Genomic DNA, 24,057 nt, shown 5'->3' on the forward strand with positions numbered 1-24,057 from the left:
TATAGTCTACAACTTTACTGAAGTTATTAGTTACGTCAATTGATTTTTAAGTAACTCACTAGGATTCTTTAAATATACCATATTATCATCTGCAAAAGTGGTAATTTTGTTTATTTTTTGCCTTTTTCTTTAATGCCCTTTTCTTATTTTATTGTTATAATCAGTGCATATAATATCATATAATATCATGTTAAAAAGTATTAGTAATAATTGCTACATTTCCTTTACCTCTGATATTGTAAGGGTTTCTAATTTTTCCCCATTTTACAAAATGTTTCCTCTTGGATTTAGAAAAAGAATATATTAATGAAATATGCATTACTCCTATAATTTCTAGAGCTTTTAATAGAAACAAATTTTGGATTTTGTCTTTTCAAAATCTATTGCTTGAATAAAATGATTTTATTATTTATGTTATTTCAATATCTCATTATATTGTTAATCTTCCTTATTTAGAAGTAGCTAGGTAGCAAAATGTATAGAGCACTGGGCTTAGAATCAGAAAAACTAATTTTCATAAGTTCATATCTGATCTCACACAAGTTCTTGTAGGTTGTAGGTTGTTGTAGACCGATCACCTAACCCTGTTTGTCTCAGTTCCTTATCTGTAAAATAAGCTGAAGAAGGAAATGGCAAACCACTCCAGTAGCTTTGCCAAGAAAACCTCAAAATGGGGTCAGAAAGAGTCAGGGACAACTGAAGACTTCTTTGTTTTGGACCAACTCTGAATATCTGGTATAAATCTTATTTGATTTCTAAGATGTTCTAGTATAACTTTTCTAATATTTAGGCAACTTGCTAATGCGTGTGTCTGTGTGCATGTGTGTATGATTTTGCATCAATGTTAATTATAGATATTGGTCTGTGGTTTTCTTTTTCTGCCTTTTTTCTCCCTAGTTTAGGTAAAAAGACTGTACTTGTATGACAGAAAGAGATTGAAAGAGTGTCTTATTATTGCAAACAACTTACAAAGTATTAAAATAAACTATTCTTTGAATGTTAGATAGCTTTAAAATCTATCTAGTTCTAGAGATTTTTCCCCCCTTGGTATTCATTTGTGGATGGTTCAATTTTTTTTCAGACTTTAAAAACACTTAAATGATTTGTTTCTTCTTTTACTAATGTGGATATTTTATATTTCTGTAAATATTCAGCTATTTTCCTCTACATTATATGTTTTGTGGCACATAGCTGGACACAATAATTTCTGACATTTCCTTCATTTACTTTTCAGTTATTGCAAATTCTGCTTTTACATTTTTGATGTGGACCATTTGGTTTCCCTCTCTTTTTTAAAAAAAATCAGGTTAGCTAACTTTTAAAAATTAGTAATTAAAAATAGTTCCTCTGATTATTTGTTACAATAATGGAGTTTTTTATTTTCAATTTTATTAATCATATATTTAAAGATTTCTACTTTGTTATTTAGTTGCTCCTAACTCTTGACTTGTCTGGGTTATTTATTTTAAGATCTCTGCAGGACTCAGGGCTATCTCTCTGTAGATTTGGGAATTGGGTGAGGAAATCTAGAAGTAATCTCTTCTATACCTTATTATTCCAATTTTATAGATTTGCAGAAACAAGTGACTTGGTTACTTAGCTCTGAGGTTAAAGAATCTCAGAGGACTTAAGTGAATGTATGGTCACACAGGTAGGGTTAGAGGTATGATCAGAATCAAGGACTTTGCCAACTCCAGGTTTAGTCTTCTTCATTTTTCAATTATACTGATGGTTTTTTAAATTCATCTTCTCCCCAGGTTAGGTAAAAAGACCATATTTGTATTACAGAAAAAGATTGAAAGAGGGTCTTATTATTGCAAACAACTTACAGAGTGTTAAATTAAACTTTTCTTTGAATGTTAGATAGCATTAAATTTAAATCTATCTAGTTCTAGAGATCCCCCCCCCCACCTTGGAATTCACTTGTGGATGGTTCAATTTTTTTTCAGACTTTAAAAACACTTAAATGATTTGTTTCTTCTTTTATTAATGTAGATATTTTATATTTTCATAAATATTCAGCTATTTCCTCTACATTATATATTTTATGTCATATAGCTGGACACAATAATTTCTGATAATTTCCTTTGTTTACTTTTCAATTATTGCAAATTCTGCTTTTACATTTTTGATGTTGACAATTTGGTTTCCCTCTCTTTTAAAAAAATCAGGTTAGCTAACTTTTAAAGATTAGTAATTAAAAAATAGTTCCTCGGATTATTTGTCAGAATAATGGGTTTTTTTATTTTCAATTTTATTAATCACATATTTTGCTTCTAACTCTTGACTTGTCTGGGTTATTTATTTTAAGATCTCTGCAGGACTCAGAACTATCTCTTTGTAGATTTGGGGACTGGGTGAGGAAATCTAAAGTTAATCTCTTCTATATCTTATTATTCCCATTTTACAGATGAGGTAACTAAGACTCTGAGACAAGTGACTTGGTTACTTAGTTCTGAAATTAAAGAATCTCAGAGGACTTAAGTGAATTAATGGTCACACAGGTAGGATTAGAGATATGATCAGAATCAAGGACTTTGCCAACTCCAGGTTTAGCCTTCTTCATTTTTCAGTTATACTAATTTTTCTAATTCATTTTCATATATACTCCATGCATTCCATATATACTACTTTCTATTGAATCTTTTCTACTGTCCAAGATTTTTTTTAAATGGCCTCAGAAAAAGCCATAGGACAGAATGACTTTATTTGACAGCACATGAAACATTCCATACCCAAAATTCCTGCCTCCTCATTAAAGGATAAAGGTTCATTTTCTCAACTCTTCCCCAGAATCATGTTTGGCCATTATAATATAGCATTCACTTTTGTTTTATTGTTCATTTCATTTACATCATCATAGTCATTTTGTACATCATTTTTCTGGTTCTGCTTACTTCACTCTTGCATCTATTTATATGTCTTCCCTTGCTTCTATGAATTATTTATATTTATCACTTTCTTTTTGTACAATAATATTCTATTATACTCACATGCTACAAATTCTAGGTCATTTTAATTGAGATCATGCAATTATTTTTGCAAGGGAATTGGGGTTAAGTGACTTGCCCAGGGTCACAGAGTTAATAAGTCTCAAGTGTCTGAGGAAGGATTTGAACTCGGGTTCTCCTGACTTCAGGGTCAGTGCTCTTATCTACTTCATCATCTAATTGGCTCGAGATCATAAAAATTTAAGAAGACTGTCTTGGGGCAGATAGGTGGCTCAGTGGATAGAGCACCCGCCCTGAAATCAGGAGGATCGGAGTTCAACTCTGATCTCAGATACTTAATACTTCTTAGCTGTGTGACCCTGGGCAAGGCATTTAACCCCAATTTCCCTAGCCCCCCCCAAATGTCTCTAATGATTAATATTGACCCAATTTTTTCCTGTTCTTTGCTATCCATTCCAGCATTCTTTCCATTACAACCCTAAAATTCACACACTCAAGTATATATGTAGGGACACACCAAGGTTAGTTATGGAAAGCTCAATCTAAGGCATAAAAAAGAGGAGAAACAGATCCTTTAATTTCTCCCTTTCTCCACCCACTCTCAGAGGAAGCATTTACAGGTTTCAAGACGAAAAGAGAAGTGGGTTCTAGAATTCACAGTAATAGTGAAATGTTGCTTGAAGAGACCAATTAGCCACTACAACTGAAATGCTGACTTCCTCTTTCCTTCTGAAAAACTCAAAGAGTTTTTCTCCTGGGAAGAGAAACAAAATCATCCTCAAGGCTAAGGTCAGTATGGTTCCATCTCTCTCTCCCCATCTTTCTGGTCTCCACTATTTCTGCGCTCTCTCTGAGTCTCTGTCTTAATGTCTCGGTCACTGTCTCTCTCTAATTAAAGTTTTTCTGACTAAGCTTCAGCTACTGCTCTCTTTCTGAATTGGCAGGGGCTTGGTAATACCGCAAGGCTGGGAGATGGGGTTTCTAGATGCTTTGTCCAAAGTGGCCCTAATACTTAAACACCAAATTTCATCATCTCTCCTTCATCTTGATTGGTACCTGGGACTCTATGGTGCATCCCAGCTGATTCTGGGTGTTCGTCTAAACTTTATTGATAGTAACAGGCTCTCCTCTACTGTGGTGAGGAGTGACAGACTTAGAGTCATTTGAACATACAGCCTCTGCATCTGAAAAATGAGGGGGTTGAATGTGAGTATCCCTGAGGTATGGTCTAGTCAGTCATTTGGGGCTTTGGGATCCCTTCTAGTGCAAACATTGTAATGTCTCTTCCATCCCAAAATGCAGTGATTCTGTAAGTTATCCAAAGCCTACTCAAACTTCAGGGTCAAGATCTTGTTTGAATCCCATCTCTTCTAGAGAGTTTTTCCTGCTTACTCTAGTCTACCGCGTGACTTGCAGTTTACTCATTTTGCTGAATTTTGTTATTTAATTTCCCAGAACAGAGCTACCATATTTTTTCCTTCTGTAACCTCCCTTCTGACCATCCTTGACTCAACCTCAATTGCTGGTGTAGACGTGTCAAATGACCCAAAGCCAGTTATAGAGAAGGCTTCCTTGTATCTCTGGGACTGGCTTAGGTTTTACCCTTCTGAATGTTTTGTGAGACTTTATTCTCTCTGTATTTCAAATATGGCAAAGTAATCTCATTTCCACTATCTCTCAGGCCTGTGAGAAGGATGGAATTGGATGATATATCTTATTGTAAAAATGAAGAAATCAAACAGCAGATCCATGATCTCTCAAGGAGTTCGTGGCAAAGTAGAAACCAAGTCCCTTAATTCCATCTTGCTTCCTAGTCTGTGAAATAAGGGGTTTGGAATAAGTGGTTTCTGAAATCCCTTCTAGATCTGTCACACTGTGCTCTAACATTCTACATTCTAAGATCACTCACCAGTTCCTTCATCTATAAAATGTAGAAATTGAACTCCACGGTCTCCAAAATCTCTTCCAACTAACCAATGACCATACCATGTCATCTTATCAATTAGAATGATTGTTATTTTTCCTCTGAGTCAGGGAGAAATAACAATGAATCAACTCGACACCAGAACAATGCGTATGGGCTTTCATTACAATTCTAATTTATTTAACTGTTCTGGACCTCAGTTGTCATCGGTAAAAGGAGAAAAATATTCTTCTCTTAGTTGTCTCTTAAGGGATATGGTGAGACACATAAATTAAGGGTAACAAATTAAAGTGGGAATGTGCTGAGATGTTGATGAGGGGACTCCCCCGAGGTGGAGTTTGGGGCCTTATAGAAGTTAGTTTACCAAAAAATGATTCTAAACCAAATGAGAAATTGAGCTCCAAATACCAAGAGAATGTGAAGGTCAGTGGTTAGATCCTAATCAAAAGATACGAACTACAGCTTCTATTTAGAAAGGTCTCTTCATGAGTCACTTTTCCCAATGGGGTGGTGTTCGCTTTCCCTTCTGCTCCTTCCTAGGAGAGGGCATTCAGAGAAGGAGGCAGCCCAGTATAGTGAAAATAAAATTCAGTGTGGAATCAAGGGACTTGCATTTGAATTCCTGCATTGAGAATTGTTAGCTAGGTGACTGTGGGCATCTTTCTCTTCAGTTCCAAGAGATTTAAAGCTAGAGCAGCATCATGATATAATGGTTAAGGTCAATTTCCTAGTTGTGTGACACTGGAAAAGTTACTTCATCTTTCTTTCCTCAAAAAAGGGGTTAAAATTCATGACCTTTTTGGTTCTTTCCAAATCTAAATCTGTGGTTTTATAACTGGATTACATCTAAAGTCCTACCCCATTCTAATATTAACAATAGCTAATATTTACTAGCACTTCAAGGCTTGCAAATGATTCTCTTAACAGTGTAGCAAAAGTCGGGTTATTATTTTTACATTTTTTACATTGATATTTACATTTACAAATGAGAAAACTGAGGCTGATAAAAGCAGTGACTTGCCTTCTCAGGTTCCACAATGTGCAAGTCTAAGTAAGGCAAGACTCAAACTCTGGTGTCCAGTACCCTGTTATCCTCAATATCCATCTGCCTCTCAGCATCCTAAGATCCCTTGTTATCTGGTTCTCCCAAGGACTTTCACAACTAGACTTCACATCTTTCTGCTTCCTTGCTCATTTTCCTCTTAAGGCTAGACATTCTTAACCATTTTTGTTTCTTGGACCCCTGTGGCAATCTGAAGAAGCCTATGGAGACCTTTCAGAATCACGTTTGAAGATATGAAAGGAAATGCTCCATTTCAGTGAGAAGTTGGTGAAAAGAAAAATGATATTTTTTCCATCTAAATTCGCAGAAGACATGAATTCCATCTAAGGATTCTTTGGGGATCCATCGGATCCAAGTCAAGACCTTCGCAGTCTAGGTACTCTTAGTTGAGGATGGTGTGGGGCTGGCTTCCTGCCTCCCCTTCCTTTAAGGTCATCATTGACAGCAGCACCGAACAGCTATTTGAGCCTCTGTAGCTCTCCTTCCCATAACCTATTCTCCATCTTCACTGTAAGTTAGAAAATGTGTTTCTGAGGGAATGGAGACTCCAGTTCTCTTTAGGATGTTGAGCTTCCACTTCTCAAGGAAAGCAGTTCAGGTCTGAGACTCCAAAAGGGATGGGAGCCCTCTGCTTTGAGGGATTTCAGCTTGTCTGGTAGGAGCCCAATGAGTGTGGAGGTGTTCTAATGCTCACACACACACACACCAGGTAAGTGCTCAGTGTAGGTATAATGCTATACTATGGATGGGGAGAATCCAGAGAAGACAGTCTGTGCTCTCAAAGAGCTTATATGATAGGCTGTTATGTGACACAGGGATAGATTGCTGGACTTGCAGTCAGAAATCCTTGAGTTAAAATCCTGTCCCAGACACATAGTAGCTATATCACCCTGAGCAAGTCACCTATGGGGCTAACAATAGGGTTGTTGGTGAGGCTCAATGAAATTATATATAGATCTATTGTAAATATATAATATATAATAATATACCTTAATATATAATTATTGACATATTGACATATCAATTATATTGCTCTAGAATGCAAAATATTGCATGTTGATATAATTATATTTTATTTGTGCTAGATATAATAATAGAGTGCTAGTATCTACTCTCATCTTTACAATCTATTGGAAGGGGATGAGACCCAGATCGATAATGCATGATATTACATGATAAGTATTAGAGAAATACAAAACAGAATTTGCAAGACTAGAGGAGAAACATCTTACTTAAGAGGTCAACAGAGAAGGCTTCTTGGAAGAGATAACACTTCAATTACACTTTAGGGCACTCTGTAACAGGCAAAGAGGAGGGAGCTTCCTGCTCTCAGACCACATATGTGCAAGTGGCTTGAACCTTCCATCTTGTTCTAGGTACAAAAGGTCCCCTGAAGAAAGGCTGCTGAGGGTAGGGGTGGGTAGCTTTCATGTGCCCCAAAGCAACTGCTTCCATCTGTACCAGCACAAAGCATTTTGCTTTGCCTGCCCAGTGTCCCACCTTCTCTTCAAATTCAGATCTTTCATCTACTGCTGCACCTGTTCTTTGAGGGTACAGCAGTGACATTCTCCACTCACAGATGAAATTTCTCATGCTTGATCACAGATTTTCCATCCAGTGACTTTGAACTCCTATATATCACCTTCTAACTCCCACCACTGTATACCCCCTACCACCTGATTCCTCATTTTCATCTCCCTCAACCCTTCCACACCAAAGTTTCATTCTAAATCCATTCAGCCTTTCCACTGTGCCCTCTGAATGCCTGTTCCGTTGACAACAAACATCCCTTCATCTTAAGAATTTTCCTTTCCCTCATCTTCCATCTACTAACTTTTAATGAAAACAGGTTCCTCCAGGTGACACAGCCTCCCTGGCTACCCTTCCTTTGAATGGCAATACCTTTACTCATTCCCCTTGGCTCACTGTTTGAAGCTGGTGAGTAGGAATATTTCTTCCTCCCCATTTTCGGTTTCTCCCCCTTCCTTCATTTCTCAGTAAAATTTCTTCCCTTGAGATTCATGTTATTTCACCTAATCAAGAGTCTGGTTGTATTCTGAATTCATGAGTTCTCCATCTAGAGGTAGATAGCATTTTTTTAATTGTGAGTTTTTTGGAATGATCATAGATCGTTGTATTTATCAGTTACTAAGTCTTTCACAGTTGATTAGTGCCATGGATTGATGCTGCTTCTTAAATCTATCTTGCCTCATATTCTCTGCTAACTTCCAATTTTACATCTCCAATTACCTTTCAGACATCTCAGAATGGATGTCCAGTAGATATATTAAGCAAAACTTATTATTTTTCCTCCCAAGCCCTTGCCCTTACTATCTTTTCTTGTATAGAGCAACTTCCTATTATTCAGAAGAGTACATTTTAGGGAGGAAGGTCTAATAAAAGTGGAAAATTAGGAGAGGGCTGCATTATAAGGAGCTTTGAATGTCAAACAGAACATTTTCTATCTGATCATCCTCCTAATCCCTCAGGCTCACAAACTAGAATTCAATCTGGATCCTCCCTATCTCTCCCTCTTCATATGCAAACTATTGTTAAGACCTATAGATTTCATCTTTGCAATATCTCTTGAACAAACCCCCATTCTTTCCTCTGTACTGCCATCCTTCTATGGCAGATCATCACTATTTCACACCTAGACCACTGTAATAGCCTGTTTGGGGGTCTGCTTGTTGTCCCTCCTCATTCCAATCCATCCTCCATTTAGCCACCAACGTGATTTTCTTAAAGCTCAGGTTCAACCATGTCGCCCAACTTCCCCCCAACCCAGCCACCACCACTGAATAAACTCTAAAGGCTCCCTTTTGCCTCCATGATCAGATAGAAAATGCTCTGTTTGACATTCAAAGCTTCTTATAATGCAGCCCTCTCCTAACTTTCCACTTTTCTTAGACCTTGCTCCCTAAAATTCACTCTTCTGAGTAACACTGCCTAGTCAGTGTCAGAACATGGACCTGGTTCTAACCCACTTCTATATCCCAGTTGACCACTAGTAACTGAATTGCTGACATCTGGCTTCTCTCACAGAGTGCAAAGGACCCAGCCCTTCTAGAGCATTAATTACTGGTTGATAATCTCAGCACTCAAGATAAGCAAGGTAAGCAGAGAAGGGGGCCCTTCATTTCTTCTAGGTGCACCCTAGTCCCAAGCTCACTAGTCCATCCACTTTTCTCCTCTTGAGGAAAGTTTAAGCGTTTGGGAATGGCAAAATTTTCAGAGAAAGAAAATTTTGGTTGGATTGAGACTTGGAACAAACTTCCTGCCCTTTTCTGTCCCTCCTGAATTGTCCCCATGAGCTGTTAAATCTCTCCCAGAAAAGTCAGACATGAGCACTCCTATGTCTAGGAAAACATTATATGTTCCTAGGGTGGTTCAGTCCCTGTTCCAGAAGCCCTAGGATCCCTGGAGTTTTCTCCCTTTTTCTCTCCTAATAGAGTAGCCCACCACACTTTCAACGTGGTCCTTATTTTCACCCTATCTGGTCTCACCTTCTCTCCTCTCCTGGGAACTCTCAGATTTGGGGAAATTTGAAAGGCGAGAATTTTGGGGGGGTTTCTTAAACCTTGCTCCCTAAAATGTACTCTTCTGAATAATAGGAGGTTGCTCTATACAAGAAAAGATAGTAAAGGCAAGGGCTTGGGAGGAAAGATAATAAGTTTTGCTTAATATATCTACTGGACATCCATTCTGAGATGTCTGAAAAGCAATTGGAGATGTGAAATTGGAAATTAGCAGAGAATATGAGTCACTGGGATCAGGTTTAGACCTGTTTCCCTTGGGAAGGCAGAGAAGAAGGATCCCACAGGAAGGGTAGAAGGACTATATCCCTTCCCAGCCATCCCCATCTGTTGGAATCCTAGTGTTAACTCAATGTAATTGATACAATGCTTGTGTTTATACCTTTACTCATTGGAGTTCACAAGTATGGGAGATTCACAAAGTTAACTGTGTAACTTTGTGAATTCACACCTCCCTTGAAGCTTTTAGGGCCAGAGAGCACTCTGAGAAGAAACCCATAATCCCTCTCTCTCATATCCCACAATTCCTCTCTCTCTTCTTAGTTCTAAGAGCTCTTGCAGCTTTGTCCTTTGCTTCTGCCTCTGCCTTGAGTTATCACCTTGCTTCAAGTTGAGTTATCACTAGGATTCTAACACCCATCTCTCCCTCATCCCACCAAAGACTGCCTACTTTTTCTGAAGTCCAGTTGAGGACCTAGAAATGGGGCATCTTCCTAACCCATTGCTGGTCACTGGAAAATTACTTAAAGACTTTCTAGAACGGTAGAATCTTCCAGAATTTATATCTCATCATCATAGTTTTTAGAAATAGTCACCTCATGTCACAATGAAGCATCAGAAGACAAAATGGAAGAGGTATGATTAGATAGTTGTTCTGGAAAAGATCTGGGAAGAGTATAATGGGCTTCAAGTTCAAATATGAGTCAACTAGTGAAAGATGGCGGCCAAAAAAAAAATCTAATTCAATCTCTGACTGCATTAAGAGAGGTTTAACTTCTAGGAACTGAGAGATCATAGTTATCCAGTAATCTACTCTGGACTCAACACACATATGGGGTATTATGTTCAGTTCTGGTTACCATGTTTAGAAGAACATTGATAAAATGGAGTGCCTCTGGAGGAGGGCAACCTACATGCTGGAGAGCTTTAAGTTCATGCCAGGAAAAGATTGAGCGGAAGATATGGGATTGCTTAGCCTGCAAAAGAGAAGATTGTGGGGAGGGAGGATATAATAGCTGTCTTCAAATATTTGAAAGATTGTCATATGGAAGGAGGATTTGACTGGTTCTGCTTGTCCTGGGGAAAAGAACTAAAAGCAACAGGTGAACTTTTCAAAGAAATTTGGGCTTGATGTCACAAAAATCTAGAGTACCCCAAAGATTGGATGGTCTACTTTTGGAAGTAGTGAGTTCCCTCTCATTCAGCAGCTTCAAGCAAAGAATGGATGACCATTCATCAGATATATATTTAGGGGGGATTTTGTATCAGTAATAAATGACTCTGAAATACTGTGGTTCTTTGAGCGATAAATTGGAGGAAGACTTGATAACAAAGACAAATAATTAGCACGCATCCTTAATCAGTAGTAACACTTTGGACCAAACACTTGCCATCTGGGCTAGTTTTCTCCTCTGTGAAATGAGAGATCTGATCTGGATGGTGTCTAACATCCCTTTCAGCTTTAAAGCATGTGAGTCAAACAAGAAGTCTGCAAGTACAGCAGTGACACGGAGACCGTGGGGCAATGGTGTTTCCCAAGTGGCCCTTCTTGTTCCTGTGCCTTCTCACTGGTTGGGGCTGGACTAATGAAGGTAAGCCAGCTCACATCCCACCTACTGAGCGGGAACACGGAGCAAAGTCAGATTCTGACTCTGTGAGTATATACAAGTGCGTGCATGTGCACTTGTGTTTTTAGGAAGGCCCCCAAGGCCTGGGAGCATGCAAGGTTGGTGGGAGGCAGACTTGGACCCCTCAGGAACTTGGTCAGAGGCAAGGCCCTGGATGCGTCCAGGGAGAGACCTCCCAGATGAGAAAATGAGGACAAGGAAGACAAAAGGATGAGTTTTTCCATCTCTGTCCAATTCACCCTAAGCCTTGGGGAAATGGGGGAGCACAAGGGATAAGTCCAGGCTGGGATCTTAGGCCCTCTGCAACTTTCATGAATATGACTTCAGTTCCCAACAGGACAACAAGTGAAATTGTTGCATACATGGAGAGACTAGAAATTTTACCCTTCTCTCGGAGGACTCAAAATAGCCAAAGGTGAGAGGGGATGGGCAGTAACTTCTTCCTCTCTCCTCTGCAGCTACCTCTCTGCTACTTCTTTCTCTTTTTTGGGGTGCAGTCCTAAGATAAGGGAATCAAGAGGTCTGATACCAAAAGGCTGCATGAAAGACACAGAAAATTGACTTTGGAATTCTGGCCTCTGAGAGTTACTAGTTATGTGACCCTGGGCTAGCTGTCTAATTCTGGGACTCTGTCTCCCCATCATAGACAAAGAGCTTGGTTAGAGTCAGGAAGACTTGAGTTAAAATCTGACCTCAGATTCTTACTAGTCAAGTAACTTAATCTCTATCTCTGCTAGTTTCCCTATCTGTAAAATGGGGGTAATCATAACATCTTACAGAGTGGTTGTGAGGATCAAATGAGATAATATTTGTAAAATGATTAGTACAGTGCCCGACACATAGTAGAAGCTTAATAAATGCTTGTTTCTTTCTTCCTGTTCCCCAATAGCTTTGCTAGGATAGAGAAATTTGTTACTATCACTTCCCTGAGCCTCAGGAATATTAATGACAATATTCGAGAAATGAACAGGGTAGAAGGGAAAGAATAGCACAGGTTGAATTTTATAATGGGCAAATCCACGAAAAACACTGTTCTAGGCACATGACATTGGTGTTAATCCAGGGGTTCACCTAATCAGCTTCCCCCCTACCTTCCTTTCCATTTTTTTCTTCATTCTTGTGCTCAGTTCAGAATAGGCAGTATTATTCTTAAAGATACAGGAGGAAGAGACTTTTTTTTTTAATTTCATTTTGTTATTTATTTATTTATTTGTTAAAGCTTTTTATTTACAAAACATATGCATGGGTAATTTTTCAACACTGACCCTTGCAAAACTTTCTGTTCCAAAATTTTCCCTCCTTCCCCCCATCCCTTCCCTGAGATGGCAGGTATTCTAATACATGTTAAATATGTTGAAATACATGTTAAATCCAATATTTGAATACATATTTATACAGTTATCTTGTTGCACAAGAAAAATCGGATCAAGAAGGGAAAAAAAACCTGAGAAAGAAAACAAAATGCAAGCAAATATCAACAGAGAGAGTGAGAATGCTATGTTGTGGTCCACACTCAGTTCCCACAGTCCTCTCTCTGGGTGTGAGGAAGAGACTCTTTTCTTTCTTTGTCAGTCTTCCCTTTCCCTTAGTGGAGAAAGCCTCCATAGCCCAGACCTTAGACACTCCACACACAATGGCCTTATCAGTCCAGAGTGCAGACAATGGTTCCAACTTCAGTCTCATAATTTGGTCAATATAATTCCTTCATTCTTCTAAACTGAGCATTACATCGGCCAACCTAGGACCTAGAAGTGGGCTACTGGTCCCCTAGATGGCTTATGGGGAAGGGTCAGGAGTCTTTAAACATCTTAGCTTTGCTTATGACTCAGTGCAATCCTGGTACCAAATCATCACAGACCTGACCTCCCCTCTGCATGAATCATGTCAACCAGTAGGTACAATGAATAAAGAAGATAACTTGGTATCAAGAAGACCTGATCTTGGGGCAGCTAGATGGCACGGTGGATAGAGTGTTGGCCTTGAAGTCAGGAGGACCTGAGTTCAAATCTAGTCTCAGACACTTAACAAATCCTGGCTTATCCCCATTGCCTCTAAAAAAGAAGACTTGATTCCTCAGCCATTTCATGCATGGTTCTTATCTCCTTCCCTCTATTCCTCTCCATCACCTGATAATCCTTCCCTTTCTTTCCCAGATCAATTCATTTATTGGAGGATATGCTGAACCATGTCATCTTGCCTAGTGTGAATATCACTCTTCAGACCAATAGCATCCAGTCTCTGGTCTTCAAGCTCACCTGTAACTTCTCTGGACTCATAATTAAGGATTCATACCTACAGAAGGTCAGAGACATCGCCTTCATTAGCTCCTTTCACATTCTGTACAGATGCTCTGGGAGTTGTCCAGTCTAAATTAGCCTCCAGTCTAAATTCTTGATTCCCCTCCCCCAAACAGGTGGTGAGTAGGGGTCAAGATCCATAGATGTCATCCTGGCTTTGCTTCTGACTCAGTAAGATCCTGGCACCAAACAGCCATAGACAGGATCTCCTTTCTATGTAAAATCATGTTGGATAGAGTGGGGGACTTGGAGCTGGAAAACCTACATTTGAGTCCTACTTCAGACACTATCTGTGTGATCCTATGATACCAACTTCTCTGTACCTCAGTTTCCTCATTTATAAAATGGATATAATAATAGCACCTTCCTCTCTGGATTTTGTAAAGATAAAATACATTAATCTATATAAAATATTTTGCAAACCTTAAAGTATTATATAAATGCTAGTTAATTACTATTATTTTACTGTAAGTTAAGCACTTTGAGTTCCTAATGGGAAATTATATATATATATATATATATATGGCTAAAGAGGAAAAGGGATTTGTATAGGGGGAAGAACACCAGATTTGGAGTGAAAAAATTTTAGTTGTTTAGGTGGCTACTCACCTCTCTGAGCTCCAGTTTTCTCATCAATGGAGTAAGAACTTAAATTACCAGAAAATCTCTAAGGTACCCTGCACTTGTGGCCCTATGACCCCATCCTTCAGACTGAAGCTTTACCAAGGGTAGAAGACTGGTCTCTCCAGTGGAAGTTTCCCACTGGCTGCTCTAATGGAACTGTTGGACTTGAGTTCTTTCCACAGAAAGTAGTTAATTCACAATATTGACTCCTTGACTAGTCAATTGGTGAGAGCATCATGATTCATAGGTCCCAATGGTATATGAAGCAGGGCTGGTACAGAGGAATACAGAAAGACCTCCCCACCACATGTCTTGCCCCTCCTGGGCTTCCGAGTCTAGTTTAGTGTGTAGCACACTGAATCTTGGAACATCAGCCTGAACATTTCATCCAATGGGTACTATGTCCCTTCTAATTGCTATCCAATGTCTTCATGTTTTTCCAAGAGCCCGGGCTTTTGGCTGGCCCCTCCAAAAATGAGAAGCAGATCCTTGTTACAATGGCTTGGTCAATGCTCATACCTCTTCTGGACCCCCTCAGGCTACCACCAGACATGTCATGCAGTTCCCCGCTGAGCTGACTCAGCAAGCCTGCGCAGAAAGGAATACTTCCCTGGAGCTGCGGTTAATCTGTATCTACTTTGACCAAAAATATTATTTCCAGGTCAGAAAAATGGAGACTGCAGATTCTGAGGGAGTCAAGGCTGGGGGGTGGGGCGGGAATCATCTCAGCCTCCCTCCCAGAAGTGCCCCATTATTTGGGTCCTACCCTTTTAGCTTTGTCCCCAGTCCCCCTGATTCCATGTGGAAGAATGGTAGTAGTGAAAGAGGATCATGTCCCAATCTTTCCTATTCCCTTTTACATTAAATCTCACCTCCCCCTTTCTCTTCTGTGTCAACTTCCTCTCTCTGTGCCCTGTCCTTTGCCAACCCTTGGGGGCTATTCTTTACTAGCCCCACTCTCTTCTATACTAATCCCATCCTTCTTGATCTTTCCTGTGCCAACTTTTGCCCTCTCTGCCCCTTCTAATACCAACCCTCCTTTCCTCTGACTTCCTCTGACACCATCAAGAATAAAAAAATTATTATCCATTCTCAAACAGCTGACCTGAAGACAGTTAGCTGGGTGATCTCATGACTGCTGTGTTTGGGTGGCAGGAGCTGGGATGCTCTTCCTGCCTATTTCATCCCTTTTCCTTTTTCTTCACTCCAGGATGACAATAATAGTCTACTGCTCAACAATAATATCCTAGGAGCCATCTTGATGAATTATAGTGTGTCCAACCTGAAACAGAACATAAACATCAGCTTTTGGCACAATGAAAGCCTAGTGAGTAGAGTGGAACCACTCCATTACTCTCTCTCTCTCTCTCTCTTTCTCTCTCTCTCTCTCTCTCTCTCTCTCTTTCTCTCTCTCTCTCTTTCTGTCTCTCTTTGTCTCTCTCTGTCTCTGTCTCTGTCTCTGTCTCTCTCTCATACACACACACACCCCTTTGAAAGCTGCTGATACAAAACCCAAACACTTGGAGCTATTGCCAAATCATTGCATTTTGATGTGATAGTTTCCCTAAATAGCTTAGCTGGTCAGGACTTCATCAATATTTGTTCAATGTCTGGGACTAGCCATGGGATTGAGGTTTGAGTACAGTCTTTGGCTGGAATGAACCCCCAAATGGAACTTTTAGAAAGGAAAATGTCTTGAAGTTGGGCTACTCAGTGAGTAGCTTGAACCCTCCCATGGTACAATGCGGCCTTTGTCCAGTTGGGATTGAAAGAGCCCTTTGTGTGGGTCAGGAGACACAGTTCTTCCACTAATTTACAAGATGATCTTAAGTAAATAATATCCCTTCTCTCAGCTTCAGTTTTCTTATGTGTCTAATAAGGAAGTCAACATACCTGATCCCTGAGATTCATTCTAACTCTAGCATTCTATGACTTAGAGAACTGAAATTATAATCAGATAATCCAGGTTTGAATATTGCTTCTATTACTTATTAGCTGTGTATCTTCTTGGCTTCTATTTCCTCATTTGTAAAATGAAATTAAATGTGATAATTTCTAAGAAATAACTGGAGGGAGACTAGCTTCCACATTTTCTCCCTTCTCTAGGTGCCTGTGACATCACACAGAATATATTTTCTCAGTTTATATTAATCCCAGAACATTTCATCCAGTGATTTGACAATGTGGGAATCTGTCCAGCTCTGTAGGGAAAGGTAGCTGTCCCTGAAGACAAGGACTCAGTTAAGATCAAGGCATTTAGGGAAGAAATGAGGACGGAAATCCTTTCATCCTTGACACTGATTTTGACAACTGAACAGGATCTTCTTTCACTTGACCTTTTCTTTCCCCCATCACAGGCTACATATGACTTGACGTGCGTCTTCTGGAAAGAAGGAGCAGGTGAATTCCAACAGAGGGCACAATCCTGAGAGGGTTTGGCAGAGGCTGAAAATGTCAGCAAAAAATGAACAATCAAGGCTATAGAGTGTTGGGGGGGAAACCATAGCTACCTAGATCTGCTAGAAGTAGCCTGTTCTTCACTTTCCAGACCTATTTTAAGGGGTTAGGCAATCAACTCAGCACTGGTATTGGCTGGGATGAAGGGAAGTTCATATAGGCACTTTTTATTTTTCCAAAGCCTCTTCCATCTCTGATCTGATTTTTTGGTTTTGTTTTTCAAGGTAGATGTTATATATTTTGTAGGGTTTTTTCATCATTTAGATTTCTCCCATGTCCCTTCCCCTTCCCCTTTCCCTTCCAGAGAACCATTTCTTATAACAAAGATTTTTTTGTAAGAAAGAAAAGAGGAAGAAGATGAGGAAAAAAGAAGTAAAACCAAACAACATATGGGAAAAATACGGTGTTTTACGTAGCAACAATAGACATCATTCCCCTCCCTCCAATAGACACTACTATAATAAAGTTGGGAACAGCGAAACCTCATACTTCTTCTTTGGGGCTAAGCTAATTTTTTTTGTAATTCAGAAATGCTAATTTTCAATTTTTTTTTTTTTTGGTGCTCAGTGTCCTTTCCATTTACATAAAATCATTTAGATTCTTTGTGGTTCTGCTTACTTCACTTCATATCAGTTCATATAAGTCCTTTCATACTTTTCTATATTTTTTGGTTTTGTTCTATGTCCAATAATATACCATTTAGCCATTATCCATATGATTTCATTTTATCCTTATCAGCACACTAAGAGTAGTGGTAGAGTATGCTCACTTTTCAGAGGAGAAAACCAAATCCTAGTCATGGCTTTATTTATATTTGTCTTTGGGGTCTCTTCTTGTCTCATTCACTTTCTTTCCCTACCCCTCCACAAAAGTGCTTCTTAATTCTGCTATGCTCAGGCCAGTATTAAACTTTGCTGACTTCTTCAAGTTGACTTGAGATGAGAACTGGTGATAGGGGGGAAATCCAGCTTGGGCAGAGTGGAAAGATACTGGAATGGGAATCAGAATGGGATTCAGAATGGGAATGCTAAATATCTCTGAACATTGGATTTCTCCCATGTCCCTTCCCTTTCCCCTTTCTCTTCCAGCTTGGGCTGTAGAAAGAAGGAGACTGGACCAAATTATATCCAAGTTCTTTTCTAACACTAAAATAAAAAAATCTATGATGCCATATTTGCTATGGGTAACCCACCTTACTCCCCACCTCACCTCACAACTTGGATAATAGAGAGTCAATATTCCTTGCTGCCTACCATGTTTATTGAATTGAATCGAGATCTATGCTACTTCTATCCCTCTTTTTGCCTCAGGAAAAGCCAGTTGGGGGGCCTGGAGCATTGAGGGATGCAAGACCGTTGAGGTAACACCATATAAAGTCCTGTGCCAATGTGACCACCTCACTTACTTTGCTGTCCTCATGGTAAGTGACCAGCCCAAGGTTGAACTCACCCATCCAGTCTGGTCCCAGAGAAGAAATACTTCTCCAAAGTAGTCAGCTTATCTGTTTGCATTTAATTATCCTCCTGCCTCTCATTTCACCTCTTTCAGAAACTCTCATCCAGCAAAATTAGTGTGGAGCTACTGGATCCGCTCACCTACATCTCCATTGTGGGCTGTAGCTTATCTATTGTGGCTTCGTTGCTCACCATTCTACTCCATTTCTATTCCAGGTACTCCCTAGCATCAGTGGCAGGTTCCCCTAAGGATCAAATTTTCATGTCGTTCCATTCAATTTCCATGTCATCAGATTTCTATCCATGTCAAATTCCTATTCCCTCTCCACCAAGAAAAAAAAATCCTCATGTCTTCCTCTTCATTTGCTCCCAGGGAAGGCAAGGAAGATGGACAATTCTCTGGAATAATAGAGCATATGCTGAGTTAGTAGAATGGGTTGGAAAGAGCATCTGCCCTATTTGTCCTTCTCCAGAATGGGAAAAGGGTCAACTATAGCTTGAGTTTGGGTTCACTTTGTCCTGGGATTCTGGGAATTTGAGCCAGGTCGTTTCATCCTAATCTACTCACTTCCTCATCTCAGAAAAATCCTTGGCTGCTTCTCTAAAACCTTCAATTTGGGGATCATAGAGAACTCCAGGTAAACATCTCTCCAGCTTTTCAGCCATTTTTCCTAAACAGATGGAAACAATGAGGCAAAGAGCTGGGAATTCCTTCTCTACCTAACTGAGCCACTTTCCTCTGTCCCCTGGATTTCTCACTTGAGAAAGACCCTACGCCCATGAAATTTGGAAGTGGCAGATAACAGTAATACCTATTTGTGCGGGGTGGAGGGTCTCCAGGAACAGACAAGTCCCAAGAGTTGTTCACAATAAGAATTAAGACTTCTTGTCCCTGCTCTGTTGGAAAATGATGAAGAGGTGGGACAGAGAGTAGACTAATCTATACTGAAGATAGACAAATGCTAGTAAGGACAAATAAGTGATTAGTTTTTAGAGGCAAGATTTCTGGACCTGGAACTCCTAGTGATTAGCTAGGTCCTGTTGATGTTTTTGATATAGGTGAGGGTGGTAAACTTTTTAGATCCATTCAAATCCCAACTTTCATTCAAGATCCTTCCATCTTTGGAGGGGAATTAATTATTTGCTCTATTCTAATCACAGGGGGCCATCCACATCCCATTTCAAGAAGAAGAGAGATTCCACAACCTACATCCACATAAACCTACATGTGTCTGTCATACTCTTGAATGTCACCTTCCTGCTCAGCCCTTCTCTGGTCTTCCAGCCAATAGGGTGTGTGGCCATGGCTGCCTTGCTGCACTATTCACTGCTCAGCTGCCTCACCTGGATGGCCATTGAGGGCTTCAACCTCTACTTACTCTTTGTCCGAGTCTATAACATCTATATCCGGAAATATATCCTCAAACTCTGTGCCTTAGGTTGGGGTGAGCACCGATCCCTCCCTCCTTCTGCCATTCTTTGACTTCTGTTTTCTTCTCCCCACACCCTCCATCCCCCTTTTCCTTTTTCCTTTACCATAATAATTTTCACCCACTTCCTCAATAGTATAATCAATGCCAGGAGATCAGAGACAGAGAGAGACAGAGAAAGAGAGAGAGAACAGGCAAAGAGAGACTAGGCAGAGAGAGGAAGAGAGACAGAGACATTCAGAAAGAAAGAGAGAGGGAGAAGAGAGAGAAAAGAAGAAGGAGGAGGAGGAGAAAGAAGATAGATGAATAGATAGGAGAATGGATAGATGGATGGATAGATAAAGAGATAGATGATGATACATACATAGATGATAGATGGAAAGATGGGTTATATATAAATAAATAGGAATGTAAGCAGATGGACAAATATGAGAGTAGATGTATGGATGAATGGATGTATAGATGAAAGAAAGAAAAAAGAAAGGAAGGAAGGAAGGAAGGAAGGAAGGAGGAAGGGAGGAAGGAGAAAGGGAGGAAGGGAGAGAGGAAGGGAGAAAGGGAGGGAGGAAGGGAAGAAGGGAGGGAGGAAGGGAGGAAGGGAGGGAGGAAGAGAGGAAGAGAGGAAGGGAAGAAGGGAGGGAGGAAGGAAAAAGGAAGGGAGGAAGGAAGGAAGGAAGGAAAGAGAAAGAGAGGAAGGAAAAAGGGAGGAAGAAAAGAAAAAAGGGAAGAAGAAAAAAGGAAAGGAGGAAGAAAGGAAAAAGAAAAGACAAAAGTTCTATTAGTAGGATGGGCTGGTGAGACAGAGAAGGATAGAGATATAGAAAGCATTTATTAAATGCTTACTATATTACAGAGTATGTGCTAAGCACTAGAGATGCAAATATAAGCAAATGAGAGAATCCCTACTTTTAAGTACCTCACATTTTAATGTAGGAAGTCCATACCTAAAAGAAAGCTGGAAGAGGGGAAGGATATCCATTCAGGGGTGTGATGGCTGGTAAGCATGACTGGGACCCCTCTTGGGACCCTTGATCTAGTCAGCCAATCAACAATGAGGAAAATGGATTTCCTTGGAACCTCAGAGCATATTAGGGTGGCTGGAAGAGGATTTTTGATTACACTTCTAGGAGAAGATATCATTAGAGACCTCAAGAAACAGACAAACAACTGATTGTGTATGTGTGACAAGAAGTGGTTGCGATCCCATAGGAATAGAATAAGCATTTATTAAATACCTACTATGTGCTAGGTACGGTCCTAAGCATTTTACACATTATCTCATTTTATCCTCACAAAATACCCACTTTACAGGTGAGGAAACTGAAGCACACAGAGTTTGAGTGACTTGCCTATAGTCACACAGTTACTAAGTATCTGAGGCCTGATTTGGGTTCATGCTTTCCTGACTCCAGGAACTCCATTCTATCCCCTCTTGGGTTACATAGTGAATATCAGGGCTTAGAAGACACTCATATCTATTATCCTTCCCAGAAACAACTGAGACCCTATTCCAGGGCATCCAGTAGATCCTCTTTACTGGCTCCATGTCTCCCCTATTTGAGGCTCTCTTCTCTCAACAGGGTTTCCTGCCATCATAGTGATTTTCCTCCTCCTTTTGAAGAGGTCTGCATATGGACACTATACTATTCCAATAAAAACCAGCCTGGAGAATGATACCAACTTTCAAAATGTTTCCATGTAAGTGCCCGGGAGTCTCAGGACCTTGGGAGCCCTGAGTTCCAGGAGTTGTAGGTCCAGGGTGAGACTGGGAGCAAGGGCTTTCTTCCCCAGCTCCAGTTGGTTTCTCGAAAACTTCCCTTCCTTCTTTCCCAGGTGCTGGATCAAATCAGTAGCAATCCACCGGGTCTTTGTAATGGGCTATGCAGGTGTTGCATCCCTTTTCAATTTGGTCATACTCATATGGACAGTGAAGATGCTCTGTGGTCTGCGCTCCCGGGAGAAGAAGTGGAAATCACGAACCTGCCAGGACTTCACTACTGTTCTGGGCCTGAGCATGCTTCTGGGGATCACCTGGAACCTGGCTTTCTTCTCCTTCCAGGAATTCTTAGTGCCTCAGCTCTTCCTCTTCACCATCTTCAACTCCTTCTACGGTCAGTTGTCCCCTCTCTTGACTGACTGAGGGAAAGCCTAGTGTGGCTATAGGGATACGTGTCTCTGTAAAAAAGGAGCGACAGGAATCTTAGAACCATCTCATCTCTTTCTCAGTTTCTGTTGAGTGATCAGAGGGAGGGTTGGAAGGATTGCACAAGATCTGTAGGCTTTTGCCAGCTGGAGAAGAGGTGGAGTCGAGTTAGGGATTACTCCTATGATTTTGGCCTAGTGCTGATTATTTCCTCCTGTTTGTCCCCTCATCTTGACCACACACTCTCCTGAAAGTTGACTCGTGTTCCATGTGTCTTAGGCATCTTCCAGGACAATATATTAGCCTTAGAGCCTTGGAATTTGTCCAGCTTTCCTGGCCAAAGGTTGGCTAAACTATCCAAAATCTCATTTGCTTCTCTGTTGGGAATAGTAGATTCATTTCCTTCCATCTTTTCTAAATGTTCCACCACGTCCTATTTCTTTTCCTAAAATGGAGATTGTGCATGGCTTGGGATCTTAGGGAATGGTTAAATACTCTCAGGAGGGTATCTGAACTCTAGGGCCAAGATTACTCATCCGATTCTTCCAATGATGTGCCATCATTCTGTTCACAGGTTTTTTCCTCTTCCTGTGGTTCTGTGCCCAAAAGCGACATTCTGATTTGGAGGCTGAGATCTCCAGCTCTTCACAGATTCGGACTGGGCTCCCAAACCATAATTCTCCTTTCAGAGCTGTTCAGCCTTCTTCTGTCACTTGCTTGTCCAGTCTTCATGGAATAAGTCACCAAGAGGGTGAGGTGAAGAAGAATATGGGACATAAGGAGGTACAACCTTTCATGCCCAGTACTATTGGCTTCCCCGGGAAACAAGAAACAGCCAAAATCCTGAGCCCACACTCAGAGAACTAATTCTTGTCCTTGATTTTTCTCTCAGAAAAAAAGAGATAAGGACCATGGCCAGAGACATGTAATTTTCCCCATAGATCATCTTCCTTCAGAGCAGGATCAGAAGACTCAGTTGGAGGCTATCTAAGCATTGCCTCAGTAGTCTTTGGAAACAATCATAGTTATTAAGTGGAAACAAACCCTGGATTAGGAGCCAGATCTGAAGCCTTGATCCTGCCATCTGATTATTGTATCACTTTGGGCAAAGCATAAGCAACTCTCTGAGTTTCTGTTTCTTTATCTGTCAAATGAAGATGATCCTACATCTCATGAATATTAGAAAGAAGAAGTAGTATATTGTAGTAGAAAAAATGATAGACCAGGAGTCAAAACTTTATGTGACCTTGGGCCCTCTCTGGCCCTCAGTTTGTCCATCTGTAAAAAAGATGACATTGAACTAGATAATTTCTGGGGTCCCTTATAACTCTGGAATTCTGTGATCTTTTGACCCATTGTGCTGATTTCTGTATAAGTACTTTGGAGAACATAAATTCTGTGGAGACTTTTTTTTTTAATTGTGATTTTCTATTTGGGAAATTCTTCATGTGGAAGCTTTCTTCATCTGTGCAGATCAGCAACTCTTTTGTAACTTAAGATCTTCGATTTTTTTGCCTGGGCACAGGCCAGGAGGTTAAGTGATCCAGGATCACATACACAGTATGTGTTAAAGGAAGGTCTTGAACCCAGATGCTGCTATCTCTTTAGGTATCCCCTTACTTGCTCCCCCAAGCTTCTTTTCTAATGGATATAAGAGGCTATTATTTTTTGTTTTTTTCTTTCTTTTTATGTATTTAATATTTCTCCCCAGTTACATGTGAAGTTATGTAAAACTCTATAAAAGTTGAGTTGTGAAAAAAACCACAGTTCTCCTCCCTAATGAAAATAAAAACCCTCAAGAAAAATTAAGGTAAAAATAAAGAGAGAGAAAAAGAGAGAATCTGTGTAATAGAGAATACTTTGATCTGTGTTCAGATTTGATCAGTTCCTTCTGTGGGTATTGATAAGACTTTTCATCATAACTCCTTCAGAGTAGTAGTGGATCATTGTATCACTGAGAATAGCAAAATCATTTACACCTGGTCATCTCAGAACATTGCTATTACTTTGTGTACAGTATATTTCACTTTGTTAGTGGAAAACTTTCCAGCTTTTTTTTTTTCTTATAGCATCCTGCTCATCATTTCCCAGAGCACAATAATATTCTATCAGAGAAACTTGTTTTGAATTTTTTTTTTTACAATTACTATTGCTAATTGTATTTTCCCCCATTTATTCTCTTTCCTTTCACTCTGACCCTTCTCAAAAGTGTTTTGCTACTGGCCACTCCCTCCCCCAATATGCCCTCTCTTTTATCACCCTTACCTCTTTACATATCCAATTCCCCTCCTCTTTTCCTGCAGAATAAGATAGAGCTCTATACCTCTATTG

At 40.0% G+C, this 24,057-nt stretch overlaps 1 protein-coding gene across 4 annotated transcripts; it reads left to right on the plus strand.

Moving 5' to 3' along the window:
* The first annotated feature begins 612 nt into the window (after positions 1 to 612).
* On the plus strand, positions 613 to 24,048 carry ADGRG5 (adhesion G protein-coupled receptor G5). Of its 4 annotated transcripts, none has more exons than XM_051974541.1 (14): positions 613 to 735; positions 11,154 to 11,285; positions 11,649 to 11,736; positions 13,475 to 13,622; positions 14,781 to 14,903; positions 15,453 to 15,569; positions 16,600 to 16,642; positions 18,010 to 18,119; positions 18,248 to 18,369; positions 18,735 to 18,791; positions 19,315 to 19,598; positions 21,164 to 21,281; positions 21,417 to 21,694; positions 22,301 to 24,048. In XM_051974541.1, the coding sequence occupies exons 2-14, from the start codon at positions 11,219 to 11,221 to the stop codon at positions 22,591 to 22,593; spliced, it is 1,848 nt and encodes a 615-aa protein (XP_051830501.1). In that variant the 5' UTR covers positions 613 to 735; positions 11,154 to 11,218; the 3' UTR covers positions 22,594 to 24,048. The 4 variants fall into 4 exon arrangements, with proteins under 4 accessions (XP_051830501.1, XP_051830503.1, XP_051830502.1 ...); XM_051974542.1 differs by lacking the exon at positions 613 to 735 and adding an exon at positions 8,854 to 9,053; XM_051974543.1 differs by lacking the exon at positions 18,735 to 18,791 and having other exon boundaries at positions 615 to 735.
* Positions 24,049 to 24,057: the final 9 nt, after the last annotated feature.

Source organism: Antechinus flavipes, chromosome 2, assembly GCF_016432865.1.
Source record: "Antechinus flavipes isolate AdamAnt ecotype Samford, QLD, Australia chromosome 2, AdamAnt_v2, whole genome shotgun sequence".
NCBI lineage: Eukaryota > Metazoa > Chordata > Mammalia > Dasyuromorphia > Dasyuridae > Antechinus > Antechinus flavipes.